General features: G+C 47.9%; 1 protein-coding gene across 5 annotated transcripts in view; it reads left to right on the forward strand.

The window, feature by feature from the left end:
- sdk2b (sidekick cell adhesion molecule 2b) overlaps positions 1-17455 on the forward strand; it is a 178309-nt gene that overhangs the window by 131456 nt on the left and 29398 nt on the right. For 4 of the 5 annotated variants that reach the window (XM_028407653.1, XM_028407656.1, XM_028407654.1 and 1 more), the window contains exons 3-12: positions 1182-1288; positions 3282-3429; positions 9330-9463; positions 11310-11421; positions 12615-12805; positions 13656-13739; positions 13820-14014; positions 14806-14922; positions 15104-15271; positions 15607-15709. In XM_028407653.1, the coding sequence (XP_028263454.1) occupies positions 1182-1288; positions 3282-3429; positions 9330-9463; positions 11310-11421; positions 12615-12805; positions 13656-13739; positions 13820-14014; positions 14806-14922; positions 15104-15271; positions 15607-15709 (1359 nt within the window). Of the gene's footprint in view, positions 1-1181; positions 1289-3281; positions 3430-9329; positions 9464-11309; positions 11422-11948; positions 12020-12614; positions 12806-13655; positions 13740-13819; positions 14015-14805; positions 14923-15103; positions 15272-15606; positions 15710-17455 lie in introns of those variants that run through there. The other variant, XM_028407658.1, reaches the window with a different exon arrangement.

Raw genomic sequence — 17455 nt, forward strand, 5'->3', positions numbered from 1 at the left:
TCAGAAGATTCCTGTTTTTAGCAGGCTGGGTGCCTGATCTCTGTAAGGAGTGACTCAAAACCCCCTCAGGATGCTTCTGCTGTGGAGATTATTGATCTTAGATGTTATAATTCACCTTTAAAGGTATGCATTTCATGTATTGCAGCCTGTAGAGCAGCCTGTAGAGCGGCCTGTAGAGCAGCCTGTAGAGCAGCCAGATCATCTGAATGTTTCTCACACGCCTGCTGGTGGGGCGTGCTTGTCAGGTCAGTTGGTGACTCTGAATTGCCCGTAGGTGTGAGTGTGATTGGTTGTGTGTCTGTGCATGCTGCCCTGTGATGGATTGGAGACCTGTCCAGGTTGAACCCCGCCTCTCACCTTCAGATGATGGATGCATGGATGCATGGATGGATGGATGACTGCTGGTCACATGTTCCGCTGATGAGTGCAGAATTTTTAGAATAAAATAGTTTGGACTGAATCTTCTGACACCGCCTGCGTGTTGAGTCAGATTGGTTCTGTTTGATGAACCCGCCTGCTGGCAGGTTTTGTGTTCTCGGGGTTGAGCGCTCAGCCTCTTCCTGTAGGACCACATTCAGAGACGGATCACCGGAGCGTGCTGCTGGCTGCGTCCCTCCTGCAGCCACACTGCAGTGAGTTGTTGTGAAAATGGGGATAATGGCAGACACTTCAGGAGAGTCCCTGCTCGAGCCGGTGTTTGCACCCCCCTCACTTACATTCTTTCAGCTGGGTCACCAGATGTGGTTCTGGCGGCAGTGTGCAGCTCAGTCCCCTGACACACAGCATGCTACGCTGCCTCCACATGGCACAGCGGCGGTACTGCTGCCACAGCAGGACGCCCATGTCAAGGTCACACAGGGAGGAGTGTTGACAGCTTCAAGGAGATTTTCTGCCCGTGTGTATGTTTGCATAGATGTGTGTCCTGAGGGATGTCTTCACTGTGGTCGTCTCTTGAGCATCATTATCACAGGAATAAACAACAGCTAAGCTCCGCTGTCCTCTCTGCCCTCTCTTAAGTGTGTGTGTGTGTGTTTCTGTGAGTGTGTGTGTGTGTGTGTTTCTGTGAGTGTGTGTGAGTGTATTCAGATTCTTTTTACACCTTTGATTGTGTCTTATTTTAAAAGTTTTCATCTCGTTTGAATTGTTTTGATTAAATTGCGTCTCCTCTGTTCTTCTTGAAGGTACCTGATCCCGTCGCTGGACCGCTCCCACGCCGGCTTCTACCGCTGCATCGTCAGGAATCGGGTGGGAGCTCTTCTTCAGAGGCGCACAGAAGTACAAGTGGCCTGTAAGTATGCACGCAGCAAACAGATGAATAAATGAATGACAGATAGATGTGTGCAGGCGGAGTATACACACACACACACTTTGGTTGCCTTTGTATCAAGGACTGAGCGGGGAGGGACAGATGCTGGCGGGGTGAAAGATCTACCTGCATCTCATTCGGAGTGTTATCAACCCGGACAGCTGTTCCACTCAGCATTCTCATTAGATTGATATTGTTGCCATGGTTCTCTTTAACTTTGCTTCATTTTAATATGACCGCCGCTTATTTCATTCTCTCCCTTTTGTCAACAACATCTGTCGCTTCCTGGCGGGATCGCCGAGCTCCTCGCGCGCCGTGTTTTCTGTAAATTTTCTCTTCTGCTTCCAGTCCCTCATCTTGTTAACGAGCTGTTACAGACGCGCCTCAGAGGTGTCTGGAGTGTTGTCACATCGAATCCTCCCGCCCTCCTTCCCCCCGTATGCCCATTGCCCACCCGTCCTCTGCCGATTATCCTGCCGTCCCAGGGTGCACCGGGTTCATTGGCTTTGCCTTGTTCTGCAGACATTTGAGTGGATGTGACGCAGCTGAGAGATGCAGGGCGGTGGGGAAGGCCTCGGGTTGGACGGGCTGGAGCCTTCCTCCTGCGTCTCTCTGCTGCTGCTTCTTCCCTCTCCCTTTGCTTCGTCTGATGTCTGGCCACCACTGCTTTCTATTTATTTCTTGGCTCCCACCCCACTGTTACTCAGTCCCTCTTTATTCCCACCTCTTCCCCATTTCCATAATTCTCCTCTCCCCTCTCATCAGTTGCTCATGAGCAAAAAAGGGAGGAATTGAGGACACCTGCAGAAGAAATGGATGAGACCAGCCAGGGAGGGAGGAAAGAGGACGCTTTTGGACGCTCCTCCATTGAGGCGGCACAATTAGGATTGTGGAGACGCACCTCGGAGAAAAGGAAACATGCCGAGGCATTAGAGATTAGGGAAGGAGGGGAGGAGGACATCACATCACCAAAACTGCAGATCAAAGTCGGGGGGATTTGCACACTTCCCAGATTTTCATTTACGCTAAGCACCAGTGCTGCAGCGCAAAGCCAGATTACCTTTTTTCTTATTCTCTTTGAAAGAGAGGAAAATAAGACCGATGCACAAACCACTCCAACACATCCTCCAGGCCCACACCTTCATCCCTGCACGCTTCACAGATGTTATTCTACACATCACTCGCTGTTTGACTGTTATGTTTTCTTTGTTGTTTCAGTTCAAAATCAAACACATATTTCCATTTAAATAGTGTACAGTTCATGAAAATGTAAGATGTTCAGACAGCATAAGCACTCTCCCGGCACTCCTCCCTCCTGCAGTTCTGCATGGCTCCAAGCAGACAGAGCTCAGTTATAGGACAGAAATCAGAATGTTTGGATCATTTTTAACTGAGACGCAAATATTTGGCAACATTTTGTGACTGAGCCATGCATGGTGCATTCAACCACTGCACAGGCTTTGCCTGGTTTCGGTTATATAATGTTTTATTAAGTTTAATGTGATGTTTTCTTCATATTTGAGGCAGCGATTCAACTCTTTTCTCGTTTTGGGTAAAACCTCCGATCCAGAAACGCCTCTCTGCCCACACCTTGGATTTTGTCAACGCTTAAGACATAATGAAGTGATATATTCAGAGCTATTAGAACAGAAGTGACACGGCTGGTCATCCACTATGCTGCACACATGTGAAGAGTGATGGAGATGGATTGCCGTGGATTCAGGAGGATATGAATATGAGTCAATTTAGCGTCCCCTCAGTGTCCCTCTGTGAGTCATTACATCTAGCCTTTCTTGATGTGGAGTGGAAACCATGGCAACAACACTGCTCTGTCCATCAAAGCAGCTCAGAGTAACATTTCAGAGTAAAAGAGAGAGAGAGAGAGCCGATGACAGGAGCCATGTGGTCACCAAAGTCAAAGAGAAAGAAAAGAGTGTGTTCATCTTTTGTGTCTGTGTGTTCTTTTGTTTTGTAGTTATGGGCAGTTTCGAGGAGGGTGAGCGCTCTCAGTCGGTGTCTCAGGGAGACGGTGCCGTCATCCCGGCGCCACGCATCCGCAGCTTCCCGCAGCCGCAGGTCACCTGGTTCCGGGATGGACGCAAGATTCCCCCCAGCAGCCGCATGTAAGTATCTGCTGTAAAAGACACCAAACACTCATCTGCTCAACTCCCTTCATGTAGGTCCCAGAATGGGACGCTGTGTCTTCAGGTCATGCGTGTTGCGCCCTGATGGGCTTAAAATGGGATTGTTGTTGTGTGTTTTCATTCAGTCATAGAGGTGCTCTGAGTCCTGAGGAGATGCCTGCATTACCCAACATGCTCCTGGTTTCTGTGGCAGTTTAGTTATGCTAGCAGTAAATTTCGCCTTGAGCTCAGCAGAGAAAAATGAGGCGTCTGTGCGCCCTCTTGTGGCAGAAACACATCCCTGTGTGTGGAGGATTGTACCTGTGTGTGTGTGTGTGTGTGAAGAAGTCACTCATCCCCATCTCATCACATCTGCATCTCTTCGCAGTGGGAGGTGACCTTGCCCTCAGTTAGAGTGAATCTTTCTTATCAGCTCCTCATCATCAGTAATCACACACTGACCTAGAATCACAATGAGACGAGTGCCCACACAGCCTCGGCCTCCTCAGTGTCACGCTGTGGAGATCTACACGCACTCGTGTGCACGTTGAGCCTCCACAGAGGTGGCTTTCTGGTGACAAAAATTAGCTGAATGATCACACTTTGGTTTGTGGGTCTATCAAAGAATTCCATCTTCACTTTGTGTGTCGCTCTCTCCTTTTGTCTCCATTGTCGGCCACCCACTGTGTGTGTTTCTTCATCCTCGCTTCCCACCCTGCGGCTCTGTAAATGCTAATACCACACACACCACCAAGGTCGCAGTGTGCAAATGAGTGCTGCTGATAACACCGGCAGCTTTTTCTATATTGAAAATCGTTTAATTGAATTTGATTCATGTCACTTGCGTTGGGAATCATCAGAGCTGCTCTGGAGGCAGATCTTCAGGCTCGGCTCCAGCTGGAAGGTCTGCTGCCACCATTTCACCATCTTACCTCGTCGCTCCCCGATCTGTTTTTGTCTCTGTCCCCCTCTTGGTGTCCCCCCTGCTGTCCCTCCTCAGGTGTCATAACTTTAATTTGCAGCCCCTTCAGGGGTCCATCTTGTCTCTGTGCTCTGCTTAATCACACTCAGCAACAATACAGGAGAGGAGAGTGAGAGACAAACCCAGAGAACCAGTGGCGATCACCGGCCCAATCTAATGTAGGTCCTGCTTCCTTTGCTGTAGGAGGTTTGGTCGGAGGTGACAGACCGCTGGAGGTCGGGCTGGGATGACAGACTCACTCCAATAGATTCATTTTATGTTAACTGATCAAATGTGAACACCTGAAAACAGATGGAAATGTATGCAAACACTAGCAAAGGTCTCTGCTGGTGCTGAATCTAAAGGGGAAGCTTTTAGGGGTTCGGAGCTGTTTTGGTTTGGAACTAAAATAAAGTTTTAGTTTTAAAGTCTGAAATCACTGATATGAACAATTTCAGCATCAATGTTCAGTGTGAACTGTGGTCTCATTGGAAGCTCTTTAGCAGCAGGCATAGACGCCATTCTCCTTTTTTTGGGTAGTGGATCATGTTTTTGAAGGGGTGGGAGCTGTAACCATGGTAACCAAAGCACAAAGATGTTTTCTTGAAAACCAACACTATAATTTAATCACAAAACCCAATTTACGATCAAGTTAAAGTTTAGGACAACTGGAAGCAAAACTAAAATGCAGCAAGAGCTGAAATTTGTGGACAAATTCTGAGACACTGATTCTTCAGTAATCTGTCTGGAAGCTTTGCATGTAGAGCAAAGGGCTGCTGAGTGGAAGGACGTGTCCACAGGCAGTCCAGCAGCTTGCCTTTAATGGAACGCCATCAACCTCACACCTTAGAAGAGATGCTTCGGTTATAGAGACGTTCAAAAGACAGATCCACGTCCAACGTGTGACGAGGAGTGGCCCCAGAATGTGTTGTGGTTATTGTGATGTAAAGCAGGGTGAAAATGGAAGTGAGTTTCAGTCGTTATCCTGCTCTCACTGCGTCCGCTCGCTGCAGAGGTTTGTCGTCTTTTTTTGGGATTTAATGTTGTGTATAATCACACCCTGCTGGAAGGTGAGCCCACCGTGTTACCTGTTGTTGTTTTTCTTAGTCTGAAACTTTGTATCGACGCTCCTGAATGGATTTATCTGCATGACACTGAAACAACTTTGTAGAGGCGTCTCTGGCGACGGAACACGGAGGAGCCTGACCTGCAGGAGTCGGTGGGAGGACGTCTCAGACTCTGCCCGCCTGAGTAATCTGCTGCTGATCAATTAATGGCTCCTGCCTGTGATGCTCGGGCGCTGTCACTGGGCTATGGATTCCACATTAGTCACAGGGGCCTATGAACGGCCGAGCCCTGCCTCTGCATTTCACTACATTAGTCATGAACCCAACGATCTGCAGGTCAGAAGGAGAGGCGGGAACAACAAAGGAGAGGCCACTGTGTACATGGATCAGGATCAAGGTCTCCACTCCTAGTCCTCAGCTGGAGCTCCTCGTTTAGATGCAGGATGTGTTTTTGGGCAGATAAGAAAGAACATTGGATCCTTGTTATTGCTGCAGTAACAGCCTGGTTTACATCTGATCATGTGGAGCGTCCACTGTATGGCTTTGTTTGTGCGACATGACTTCCTGTCCTCCACTTTTAGCATGAGATGGTTGTTTAGCTCTTCGTTATGATGTCTGAGTGTGACATGTGTCAGTATGAAAGGCTCGCCATCCGCGGTGTGGAGACATGTCAGCGTGTAACGTTCAGTTCATCGTGTCTCCGTTGACACAAGCGGCTGTTTTCTCCCCCCTCCTTCCCCACGAGCTGAGGCTGTCTCTTCACAGCCCTGTCGAGCTCCGCGGCCTGCCGCTCGCTCATCTGTCTGCTGCCCGAGCTTTGACTCGTACCTCGGCCGGCCATGCGAGCCGCTTGATCCCGCCGACCTCTCGCTCCCGCTCTCTTTCTCCTGGGGGAGGCCATCAGCCATCCGGGGCCATTTGTCTGCATGTAATGGAGGTCTGAGGGCTGTGGAGCGAGGTTAGGCCCCTCACGGCCCAGCAGAGAGGGAGAGGGACACATGCCAAAACACTCTACAGAGTGTGTGTCTGTGTGTGTGCGCGGAGGCCAGTTCCACTACTGGATTAACATGATAATCACACAGAGACGTGCTCCTAATCAAAGAGAGCAGATCACTGTGATTTAATTTTCTAACAATGGAAGTTAAAGAAGAAGAGCCTCTATCTGTGTTTTAATCAAACCTAAATCCTCATTATTGGTGAGACTGCTACAGAGGCACTGTGCGGCTGGCAGCCATGGACACAATAATCCAGAAGAAGGTAATTGAGGCAGAGAATCTGCACAGTTGGCTGGGATGCTTCTGAGCAGCTGCCCTGCCTGCCAGGCTCTCTGGTGGACCTCGGCTCTTTCTGGAGAATAATAATGGAAAAGGAAATTGGGTTGGAATAAAAAATGCTGGGAGATGCTGGAATAAACATAAAAAGCAGACAGACGCAGAGGCATGTTCACACATATCTGATTTGTCCAAATTTCTCAGCTCTGTGGCGCGATGAATCCCCGGCCACGTTACCAGCAGACAGCTGCTCACAGCAGCGCTGAGAGACGGAGGCGGGACGAGCAGAACGCATTCAGACACAGGACCAGAGATAAAATAAAGAAAGCAGAATCACGGCTGGCTGTGGAAGGCCTCCACCCAGCGCTGCAGCCGCTCTTTATATGTACGTCTAGCAGAAGTTGACCTTACCTGACCAACAGACGGTGACTCCGGCAGCCGTCCCTGTCCGGCACCAGGCTGCCAGTCACTCCTCTGTGCTCTACCTTCCTCTGATTCCTCTGCACTGTGTGCTCTGAAAGTCCACCATCACCCTCCGAGGTGTGTGAGGCTGAACAGCTAACTAACAAACTCAGGAAACATGTTGATGATAGAACATCTTGTGACTTTATGAGAAAACAGCAAATTTTCCATTTCAAATGTAAATTTCCGAGAATGAGATCTCCTCTGACACTAACTCTGGCGCTGTGTTTGATAAGAATATTTCCCCCTCCCATCCTCCTCTCCCTGCTCTCTCGGTACAAATGTAGCAGCCATTCAGGATAATTGGCTTTCTTTTCATTTCCTCCACCATCATGTGGTCTACGGCCCCTGGGGCCCTGTGAGCTCTGACCTGCTGAACGAGCTGCCTAACAAAGTTTGTATGAGCGGGGAGCAGCACATTAACGTCCGAGCTCCTCCTGCTGCCGCTGACTGATGAGATCTGATTAGCAGAGACCTGGTTTGGTGCTTGGTGAGGGTGGAGGAGCCTGAAGTATCACAGAGAGGTCATTGTAGCGCGCTGTATATTCATTCTCATGACTTCCTTGGATAAAGCTTCAGATTGTGTGTCCCCCGTCTTTCAAAGGTCCTGTGAAGTCATCCGGGATTCATTCGGCACTTTGGCCACTTCCGTTCTGCCCACATCCCCGAAGAGATCCATAATTCATGTCTGTGTGTCCAGGATGTCACCGCTCCAGCGAGCTAGCATTAAATATTTACCACAGATCATAAGCTGCAGCCGCCCAGGCCTGCTGGGCCCTTTAGGAAGATGGCTCTCAGTCCCAGCATGCACAAGGAATCCCAAATGGGGCTGGTGGGTGCTGCCGCTTTGAGATATTTAAAAATCAATCAGTCTGAAATGGATCTAATAAGTCATCATAGACGCTGTCAGCTCGGGCGGCAGAGCACTGAGCACAAACTAACACGGTGTTCAGACGCCTGGCTGAGGAGACAAGGGTCAGAGTGGAGGGACCGGAGCAGTGGCTCAGGCTGGAGGAGGGTCACCAAGTCTGTTTACACTCTCTGTAGAAGGAGCTGCTACTTACAGGTTTGTTTGTTGTCGTTATTGATCACTAAGATCACTGTTATTTCCTAGATGCAGCTCCGCAAAGAGCTCTGGCAACGTAGAAGAGAAATGTCAGAGAGCAGGCAGGAGCCATTTGAATGCCATCGATTTGTTTTTCTGTGACAAATGTCAGAAATCTGCACACAGACAGACTAAGCAGGACTCCTGCAAACGTCCACATTCATCAGGAGGACAGACCAGAGGGACAGATACATGTGGAGGAGGGCGGCCGTCCTCTTCCAGATCTTCACCAAGCGCTAACGAAGAGGCGCTAACACAACATTTGTACATTTACAAGAAGTTTAGGAGAAAATCTTACTTTCTTTCAGACATTGTAATATATGTTCTAAAACTTTGCCAGGTGTAGTTATAAGATATTGATTGTAAACATAGCTAACATCGGTGAGGAGGAGGAGGAGGCAGAGTCTGAGCGAGGACTCAATAAAGACAACAAGACGGCGTCTATTAGCGCCTACAGGCCACCTGCTGAAAAATGGGTTCATTCATTGGCAGCTATTGTCTGAGAGAAGTGCTGGAGCGCAGCCACAGAGCAGGAGGCAGAGCGGGAACAAAGAGCCAATTAAAAGGGTTATTATGCAAAGCTATCATATCTGAGAAGTATGAACAGGAGAGGATGTCAATAACTGCGCCGTGCTCAGTCAGCACTTACACATTGTTTACACATAGCTGATCGATAAAGCTAATGCTGCTTGAACAGCATAATTAAAACGTTAAACTGTTTAATGCCCCTTTCATCCATGGGATGAAGAGCGGACACACAAACAGGCTGCAGACAGGTTCAGCTCTAATGAGGCGCCTCTGACGGAGCTTTCCTCCGACCTCCTCCATGCTGAGAGTTTCATCGCAGCATTTGTAAACCTGAGCTCTCCACGGGTTGTTGTGTTTTTTTTGTAGCCACAACTTTAGCACGCCATCGTCCTTCAAAGGTCGTCCACAATTTAACTTCCCTGTTCATCATTGAGATGCAAACAGATGGTGATCTGGTCTGGGAGCTGCGTAAACCTTCACCTGTTTCATTTCATTTCCTCCCACAGCGCCATCACTCTGGACAACACGCTGGTCATCTTGTCTACGGTGGCGCCGGATGCCGGGCGCTACTACGTGCAGGCAGTAAACGACAAGAACGGGGAGAACAAAACCAGCCAGCCCATCACCTTATCAGTAGAGAGTGAGTAGAAACACCACACACACACACACACACACACACACACGCTGTAAGCTCTGATCAACTGAGGATATGTATGTAAACAACCGTCAAACTACGACAGCTTTGCCCCGAGTTTATTTTCCACAGGGCTACAAAGGAACAAACTGCTTTTTGAAATGAAAAAAACAAAGAACATGCAGCGCCTGAACGGACTCTGTATATAACGAGGCGCCACCTAGCGGTTTGGAGGACAAAAAACAAGCTGGGTTAAGCTGGATTAAGCGCGGACACACGTGTGTGTGATACCCAGATTTGAAAATAGGTCTTAACATATCCAGCTTAAAGGCGATCTGGATTCAATCCTACTCTAGCTGGACTGACTTTCTCCAGTGTGAACTGGAATAGAATAGAACTGAATAGAAAGAATAAAACTGAGTCCCCACACAGATGACACACGTGTAGATATTTAACACAGATACACTAAATAATATGAATCAACACGCTGTTGATGGTAAAATCTCGATGCGTTCTTCATGTTTATCTGGGTTCCTCTGCTGCTCTCAGCCTTTTCATTTCGTTGCACTGAAGTGTGTCTGTGTGCTGATATATCTCTGCAGTCACACATACACAGCGAGAGGACTGTTGTGCTGCCAAGTAGTTGTTAATATTCACCAACATCCTCGGCTTCCGCAACAAGAAACACAAGAAGCACAAATCAAACCAATCCGGCTCAGCAGAATGAAATATAAGAGGAGCGCTAACAGACAGCATCTTATGACATGCTAGACTGGAGTTCATTATAGGAGTGAATGAGGAGGCTGAGGGGACGATATTATAGCTGACAACACAGGGGAGCACAAACAGCCTGTGGCTCATCCTGATCACACACACACACACACACACACACACAGGTTGTGGTTATATAGAGATCTCAACAGGAGGTCTGATGGAAACATGTCATACATTCACATGAACACATGCTCCACATATGTACACACACGTCTGCGTGGAGTGTGTGTTCCTGTGTGTCATGGCAGCTGTTCCTGTTCCTGCTGTGACGCTTTTGACGCTACATTTCACATGAGCTTCATCACCCTCTGAAGAGATGCGTGTGTTTATTTTACTCAGACCTTAAAATGTAAACCAGGCTCACAGGCTAACAGCTGCTCCGGGTCCTTCTGAAAGAAGAGCCGGTCTTAAGGTCCAGCTCTTCTGCACTGGTGCTGCTAATCTGTAATCTTAGTCTGTCTGTAGTGTATCAGAGTCATCTGTAAGGAGAAACAGAGCCTTTCATCCATCTATATGCTAAGCTAACCAAGGTGTGTGAGGTGTGTGTGTGTGTGTGTGCCCTCCATGAAACATCTAATGACCCAGGCTCTGAGATTGAGTCATGACAGCTCCCCATAGCTACCTCTGACATGTGCAGCCACAAGCACACTCCCAGGGCACCATGGGATTGACGGATCAGTGTGAGTTTATCGCAGACATGACAGATCTCAAGCAGCACACACACACACACACACACTGGTTGCCATGGGCTGTGTCTGATGCTCATAACAAACACACAAACTAGTTAAAATGTGGGTGTATACACACACACACACACAGCTTCATGTTGGTCAAACTGAGTTTTCCGCGGCCTGTGTTGGGTCCTCCAGCAGTTATTGTTACACAGTCTCTTCCTGTCTGGGCCCGGCTGTCTGTCAGGACTCAGATGCAGCGTGTGCACCGCTCACTTTCAATATTTCACGTTGCTGAGCGCCCACAGGCAGCGCCGAGTGGAAACAGTCCAGAATCTGTTAGTGGACTCGCCTCATTGTAGGATCCAGTTCTGTCCATCAGTCAGTCTCTCTCTGTGTCTGTCTAGATGTCGGAGGTCCGGCTGATCCCATCGCCCCCACCATCATCATCCCGCCCCGGAACACCAGCGTGGTTACGGGCACCTCAGAGGTCACCATGGAGTGCGTGGCCAACGCCAGGTAAAAGATTATTTTACAAAACCTCCGGGGCTCGGACTGGAAGCCCAAGTGTCAGAACTTGTAGTTCACGCCGCAACCGCTGGGGGCTGGCTCCAGGAGTTAATCATTTCCCATTGACTCCCATGTAAAACTTCACAGCAGAAATAAACATGTTTACAGCCTGGTACAAAACACCATTCTGGTCTCAACTAATAAATTCTCTTCTAGAGTCAATTGTACGCGGGTTAACGTTTTTTATAACCTGCTCCTTTTAATTATATTTGAACTTAAATTTACGCATAAATATGGGCGTTGCCGCTTTGAGTGACAGGCGGGTGACGTATCACGGCGCGAGTTTCCTGCTTCCTTGATCGCCCGCCCCCCTCAGCTCCGCTCGTGCTCCCCCCTCTGTGTCCATATTTGGAGTTTTGGCGGACTGTGACGCTGCCAACATGGCGGCGGTCGGAGCGGCCCGGAGCCTCCCACCGAGCCTCAGAACGGCTCCTCAGAAACAAAGGGGCGACGTCACGGAAGCTCAGTCCGTAGGTGTCACTGCCAGCGCCGCAGACGGACAGGTAGCAGGCCCCTGAGCGGCTCTGCTAATGAGTTTGCAGCTAAAGTTAGCAAACATCTTAGCTAACGCATTTATGTGATGCTAAATGTTGCTGCTAGCTGTGTAAATATAGCTAGCTAACATATTGTTGTATACTACAATTAGCTGTTCACCCTTTAAACATGTAACAGAAGCAAACATCATCCTAGCTTTTGTGACTCTTACAGGAACTAAAAGTTAGCCGTAGCTAACTCTTTTTGTGATGCTTTAGCATCATTATTCATTAGTATTTGGTCATTGTTAGCATAGCCTAGCCCGGCTCATCACGTTTTTAATGGTCTCTGAAAATATATGTGTGTGTTGTGGGTTTCTGCTTGTGTTGTCAGTGTGTGTTTGTGCTGTCCATGCAAAGCTGGATAATTCTGTTGGTATAATAAAAAAAAAGAGTAGTAAAAAATTAATGTCAGAAGTCAGACAAGAGTAATAAATATAAAAATGTTGTTTAACTTCCTGAATCTCAGAACATGCAGCTTAAAGCGCGCTGTTCTAATGACATCCCCTGATTCATGAAAAAGTCAGTTTGAACTGATCTTCTGACAGATATAGACATATATTTTTAAACCTGAGAGTAAAGCGTTCTGCTCTGCTTTTGTCTACGCAGACCTCTCATCAAGCTGAGCATCGCATGGCGGAAGAACGGCGTCATGGTGACCGGCGGCCTGAGCGACTTCAACCGCAGGCTGACCATCCTCAGTCCGGTGGTGAGCGACGCCGGATACTACGAGTGCGAGGCCATCCTCCGCAGCAGCAGCGTGCCTTCAGTCAGCGCCGGGGCTTATCTGCATGTCCTGGGTGAGACTGTTGTTATTATTATCACCTGCAGCTGTCATCCAGGCTCGCCTGTCTCATCAGGAGACATTTAAACAACCAAAAACACACATGACCGAACACACAAACATCCAAGAAAGATGCCCACTACGTCTGATTAGATTCATGTTTTCATCTCTGGCTCTTTTCTGCATATTATTATAAGAATTTTGGCTTGAATCTGAGATTAAAGTCTGAATTGTAGGATTACTAAAACAGCCTCTGGTAAAGGATGGTCCTACACTAAATAAGATAATGAAGAAGCTCTTTTCTTTTAATTAGACATTTCAAACAGCTCTTATCGTTGCTGCCACTGAGCTTCTTAATGGAGTGTTCGACCTCTGACACAGAGGCTGTGCAGCAGCATTCAGTGCACACATGCTGCACGGCTCTGTTTGCATTTTAAGGTTTATTATAGGTGTTTTAAGAGCGACGTGAGGGCAGGAAAGGCATTTAGGTTTGCAGGCTCAAACAAAATGGAAGGTATGAAATGAATACGCCTCGGCTGTGAAGCCACGCTGCAGAGAAGAAGAAGCCGTTATTGATTTGAAAAGAGAAAACTAATGGCTGGCCTGGAGAAACTGTTTAATGGCGTCACTTTCATTCTATCCGGCTCAAACACTTTGATGTTTTCAAGGTTGTGATGTGATTCAAAGTGCACGGTGTGGTGAACTTTTCCTCTGATGCCGCTAACCCCCCCCTGCACCCTTCCTCCCTTTGGGTTTGAAGGATAGCCTGCATTTAAAATCTTTGCAGAATACCAATCAGTCGTTTCTGTAGTGAATTACTGAAAAAAAGAAATAACATTTACACTCAAATGTCCCCCCCCCCTCAGAGCCGCCACAGTTCATAAAGGAGCCCGAGAAGCACATCACAGCTGAGATGGAGAAGGTGGTGGACATTCCCTGTCAGGCTCGCGGTGAGAGGAAGCTTTACAGTTCAACAAAAAAACACACACTGCAAAAGAATTCTGTAAACCAAAGAGTTCTTCCTCTGCAGGAGTGCCTCAGCCTGACATTGTGTGGTACAAGGATGCTCTGCCCATCGACCCGGTGAAGATGCCACGGTACCGCGTGCTGGTGGGAGGTAGCCTGCAGGTCAACGGCCTGCTGCCCGATGACACCGGCATGTTCCAGTGCTTCGCCAGGAACATGGCCGGAGAGGTCCAGACCAACACCTACCTGGCTGTTACCAGTGAGTTGTTCCACACAGAGGTTTCAATAAATGTAGTCTTTTTTGTGTCTTAAGACCATCCTCATCCTCCTCTGCTGCATTTAATGAGAAGTAAATGTTAGCATGTTAGCACCAGCTAGCAACACTCATGGTTCCTAATCTGATTATTTGTACTGTGAGAACTAAATGAGTGATCTGACAGCTCCTCCCCTTTGTTTCAGTTTATTACTGCAGCTGCAGTCATGATCGTCATCATATCAGTAACTATGAGACGCTGCTGTACATTCTCTGATTACCTCAGCGTGTACATTTAAAGATGTGGTTTCTCTGGTCTCCCTGCTGCAATTTGAAAATCGCTGCAAGTTTCTGACATCTAATTTCCCTCACTTTGTCTCAGTTCCTGCTGCCTTCACCGCACGGCGCACCACCTTATCAGAATTCATAATATTCTGTCTCGCTAAATCATCCCTCTCTCTCTCTCTCTCTCTCTCTCCTATCATCATCTTCTTCCTCCTCCTCTTCCTCCCTGCACCTGAGATCAGCTCCTTTCTTCTGGGAGTGATACAGTTTTCCGTCGTTCTATAAAAGCTTTGATTTATGGCTGATTTTTTTTTACTTATCTACAAATTGCCTTCTCACTCAGTCACTTCCATACATCCACTATCTCTGAGGTGTCAATCCGTTAGGAATTAGTGGGACAAAGAGTAGACTAAACACTGAGGAGATGTTTGAAGTGTGGCTCAGACGTTCCCTCACCTCTGTAACCCACTTACCTGCTCTGTACTGTGCTCTGTGTGTGTGTCTTCCCTCAGGCATCGCCCCGAACATCACAGCCGGACCCTCCGACAGCACCGTGATCGACGGGATGTCTGTCATCCTTCACTGTGAGACCTCTGGCGCTCCGAGGCCGGCTATCACCTGGCAGAAAGGTGTGTGCAGCACACGCTCTGGGATTATCGTGTCTGTTACATAGTTTGCAGCGGCTTAACAAATAAAGCCTTATTGGATTCCTTTACCGGGATTTATGCTGTGCTGAGCGTTTTGTGTACACTCCGTCTTCCTCTGTCCCTGAACGCCTCGTTTTTTTCCTTCCTTCCTTCCTTTTGTAAGGTGAGCGCGTGCTGGCCAGTGGTTCGGTTCAGTTGCCCAGGTTCACCCTGCTGGAGTCTGGCAGCCTTCTCATCTCCCCCTCACACATCTCCGACGCTGGGACCTACACTTGCATGGCAAGCAATTCCAGAGGCATCGACGAGGCGTCAGCCGACCTGGTTGTCTGGGGTAAGCGTGCAGGGATTAGAGGAGAGAGACCGCTGGCATTCTAATGTGAGTCAGCCAAACAACAACAGCAGGAACAGCAGCAGAGTTTTACTGAGAGGCTGAGCTGTGTGATGATAAAGTGGCACTCAATTCCTTCACACAAAAGCTGGAGTCATCACTGAGGTGTTTTCTCCAAGAAGCCACCGGGAAACAAAACACACATCATTTCAGCTGAAATGAGTTTTCTACAATTCATTTGGCATCTTTTCTTCCTGCAATTGTTCTTCTCAGAGAGGACACTTTGTCGCCTGTTTTCTCTCCCCTCCTCATCTTCCTCTCTGGTATTGTCTCCACAGCTCGTACACGCATCACCACCCCCCCACAGGACCAGAGCGTCATCAAAGGAACCAAAGCCATCATGACCTGCGGCGTCACACACGACCCCAGTGTCACCGTCAGGTGAGGGTAGAGGCAGAGAAACAGGAAAGCTTCCAGCCAGCAGTGAGTCAGTCCATCTCTCAGGACTTCATGCTTTCATATGGGTGCTTGGTTAAAAAGTATTTCTTCAGCTATCATTTTTTTCTTAGCAAATATTACATTTCAGGGATGTTTTTAATCCACACTTGCTGCACTGATGGACCCGACTGCTTTGAATACTAATAATCTGCAGGACTTCCAGCCCTGCCCTCAGACACCTTAAATATTTCCATGACAGCACAGATGAACCTTGGATTCTGAGTTTGATGGAGGATAAAATAAGCGAGCAGTCAGAGGACATTTTTAGCATTCTGCACCACTTCCCAGTCAGACACTCTAATTTTTATCTCACTCATTATTTGGTGTTCACTGAACAACACAGTGTACACAGTAAGGTTGATGAGGACTGTTTATCATGTGAGATGTTGGGCTCCAAAGGCAAACCCTTCTTTAATAAGCTTCTCCTCCATTTTATTGGTTACCGTGGAGATGAGTTTAGACACAAGGATTTGAAACATTCACCGATGTCTTGCTAGAGCTCTCTGTGACCCTGGTCTGTTCAGCTTCTTCACCTGATCTACCTGCTGACATCCTGGAGGTGTTTCCACGTGCACATAGAATGCAGCACCGTGTCCTCCTGCACCGCACAAAGTTCAGAAAGAAACCATTACCAGCTTATCAATCACTGATCTCTTGAGGTTTACTCACCATGAAGCCATCAAGTACCCTCGACAGATCCGTGTTTTCAGTGATTGAACCAAACCTCTCAGAGACAACTGGTGTCCCAGGTCTTTGTCGGTCCTGGCTCTGAGCATGGTCACGTTAAAATGAGCGCCTGATGTGTGCTTTTTTTTAAAAGATAACATTTGTGGGTCACAGGCTTTTATCCAGGAGGAACGGGTGGTTATAATGGAGAGAAGAATAATACAATAACCACAGAGGCATCACTTAATGTTACCGTCACTGCGCAATGACTCTCAATATTTGAACTGATGCAGCAGACAAAAATAAACGTGTGTTTTTATTATTAGAAATACGTCGGTTTTATTAACAAGGCTTTATTTATTAACACGCCTGTCATTGCTGATTTAAGCTAAAGCCTCCAACTAGGTTAAGTTTGTGGAATACGTTACCATGGTGATGGAGCCGCCTTTGTGATCCTTCAGGCTCAGCAGACCTCTGTAACCCACTGATCTCTCTTCATGGTACAACCCCACACCTCTGAAGTACCTTAAACAGACAGAGGAGGAGGGCTGAAGTCTGAGCCGAGCCGCTCTGATGACTGCGAGTCTGTCGTTTGATTTGCAGCCATCAGCTGCTGGGATCCTCAGCTCTGATGGTGAAGACGCAGAGATCAGATAAAAACTCTCTTTCTTGGAATGTGGTGGAGTCGAGGACAAATACAGGCTTAGTCAGAAGTAGTTACCCTCCGGTCTGCGGCTGACACACGCTCCTGCTCATGCACCGTAGATCCTTGCACACCTGCTGGACGCTTTCATAGAGCAGGCTCACACTCCACAGCTCTGTGCGTATCTCACAGTTTCAAATTAAAAGAACCGGCTCCCCTCTTTGATCTCTAACATGTTTTTGTTGTTGCTGAAAATGAGGATAAAACTTGAGCTATCATCATCATCATCATCATCACGGCTTCATGTGCTGATTTGGGGACTGTGATGGCAGCTACCTGTGGAGTGGATGAAAGCTTAGTGCTGCACACTGTTCGTTTGG

The sequence above is a fragment of the Parambassis ranga genome, chromosome 6 (genome assembly GCF_900634625.1).
Source record: "Parambassis ranga chromosome 6, fParRan2.1, whole genome shotgun sequence".
Taxonomy (NCBI): Eukaryota; Metazoa; Chordata; class Actinopteri; family Ambassidae; genus Parambassis; species Parambassis ranga.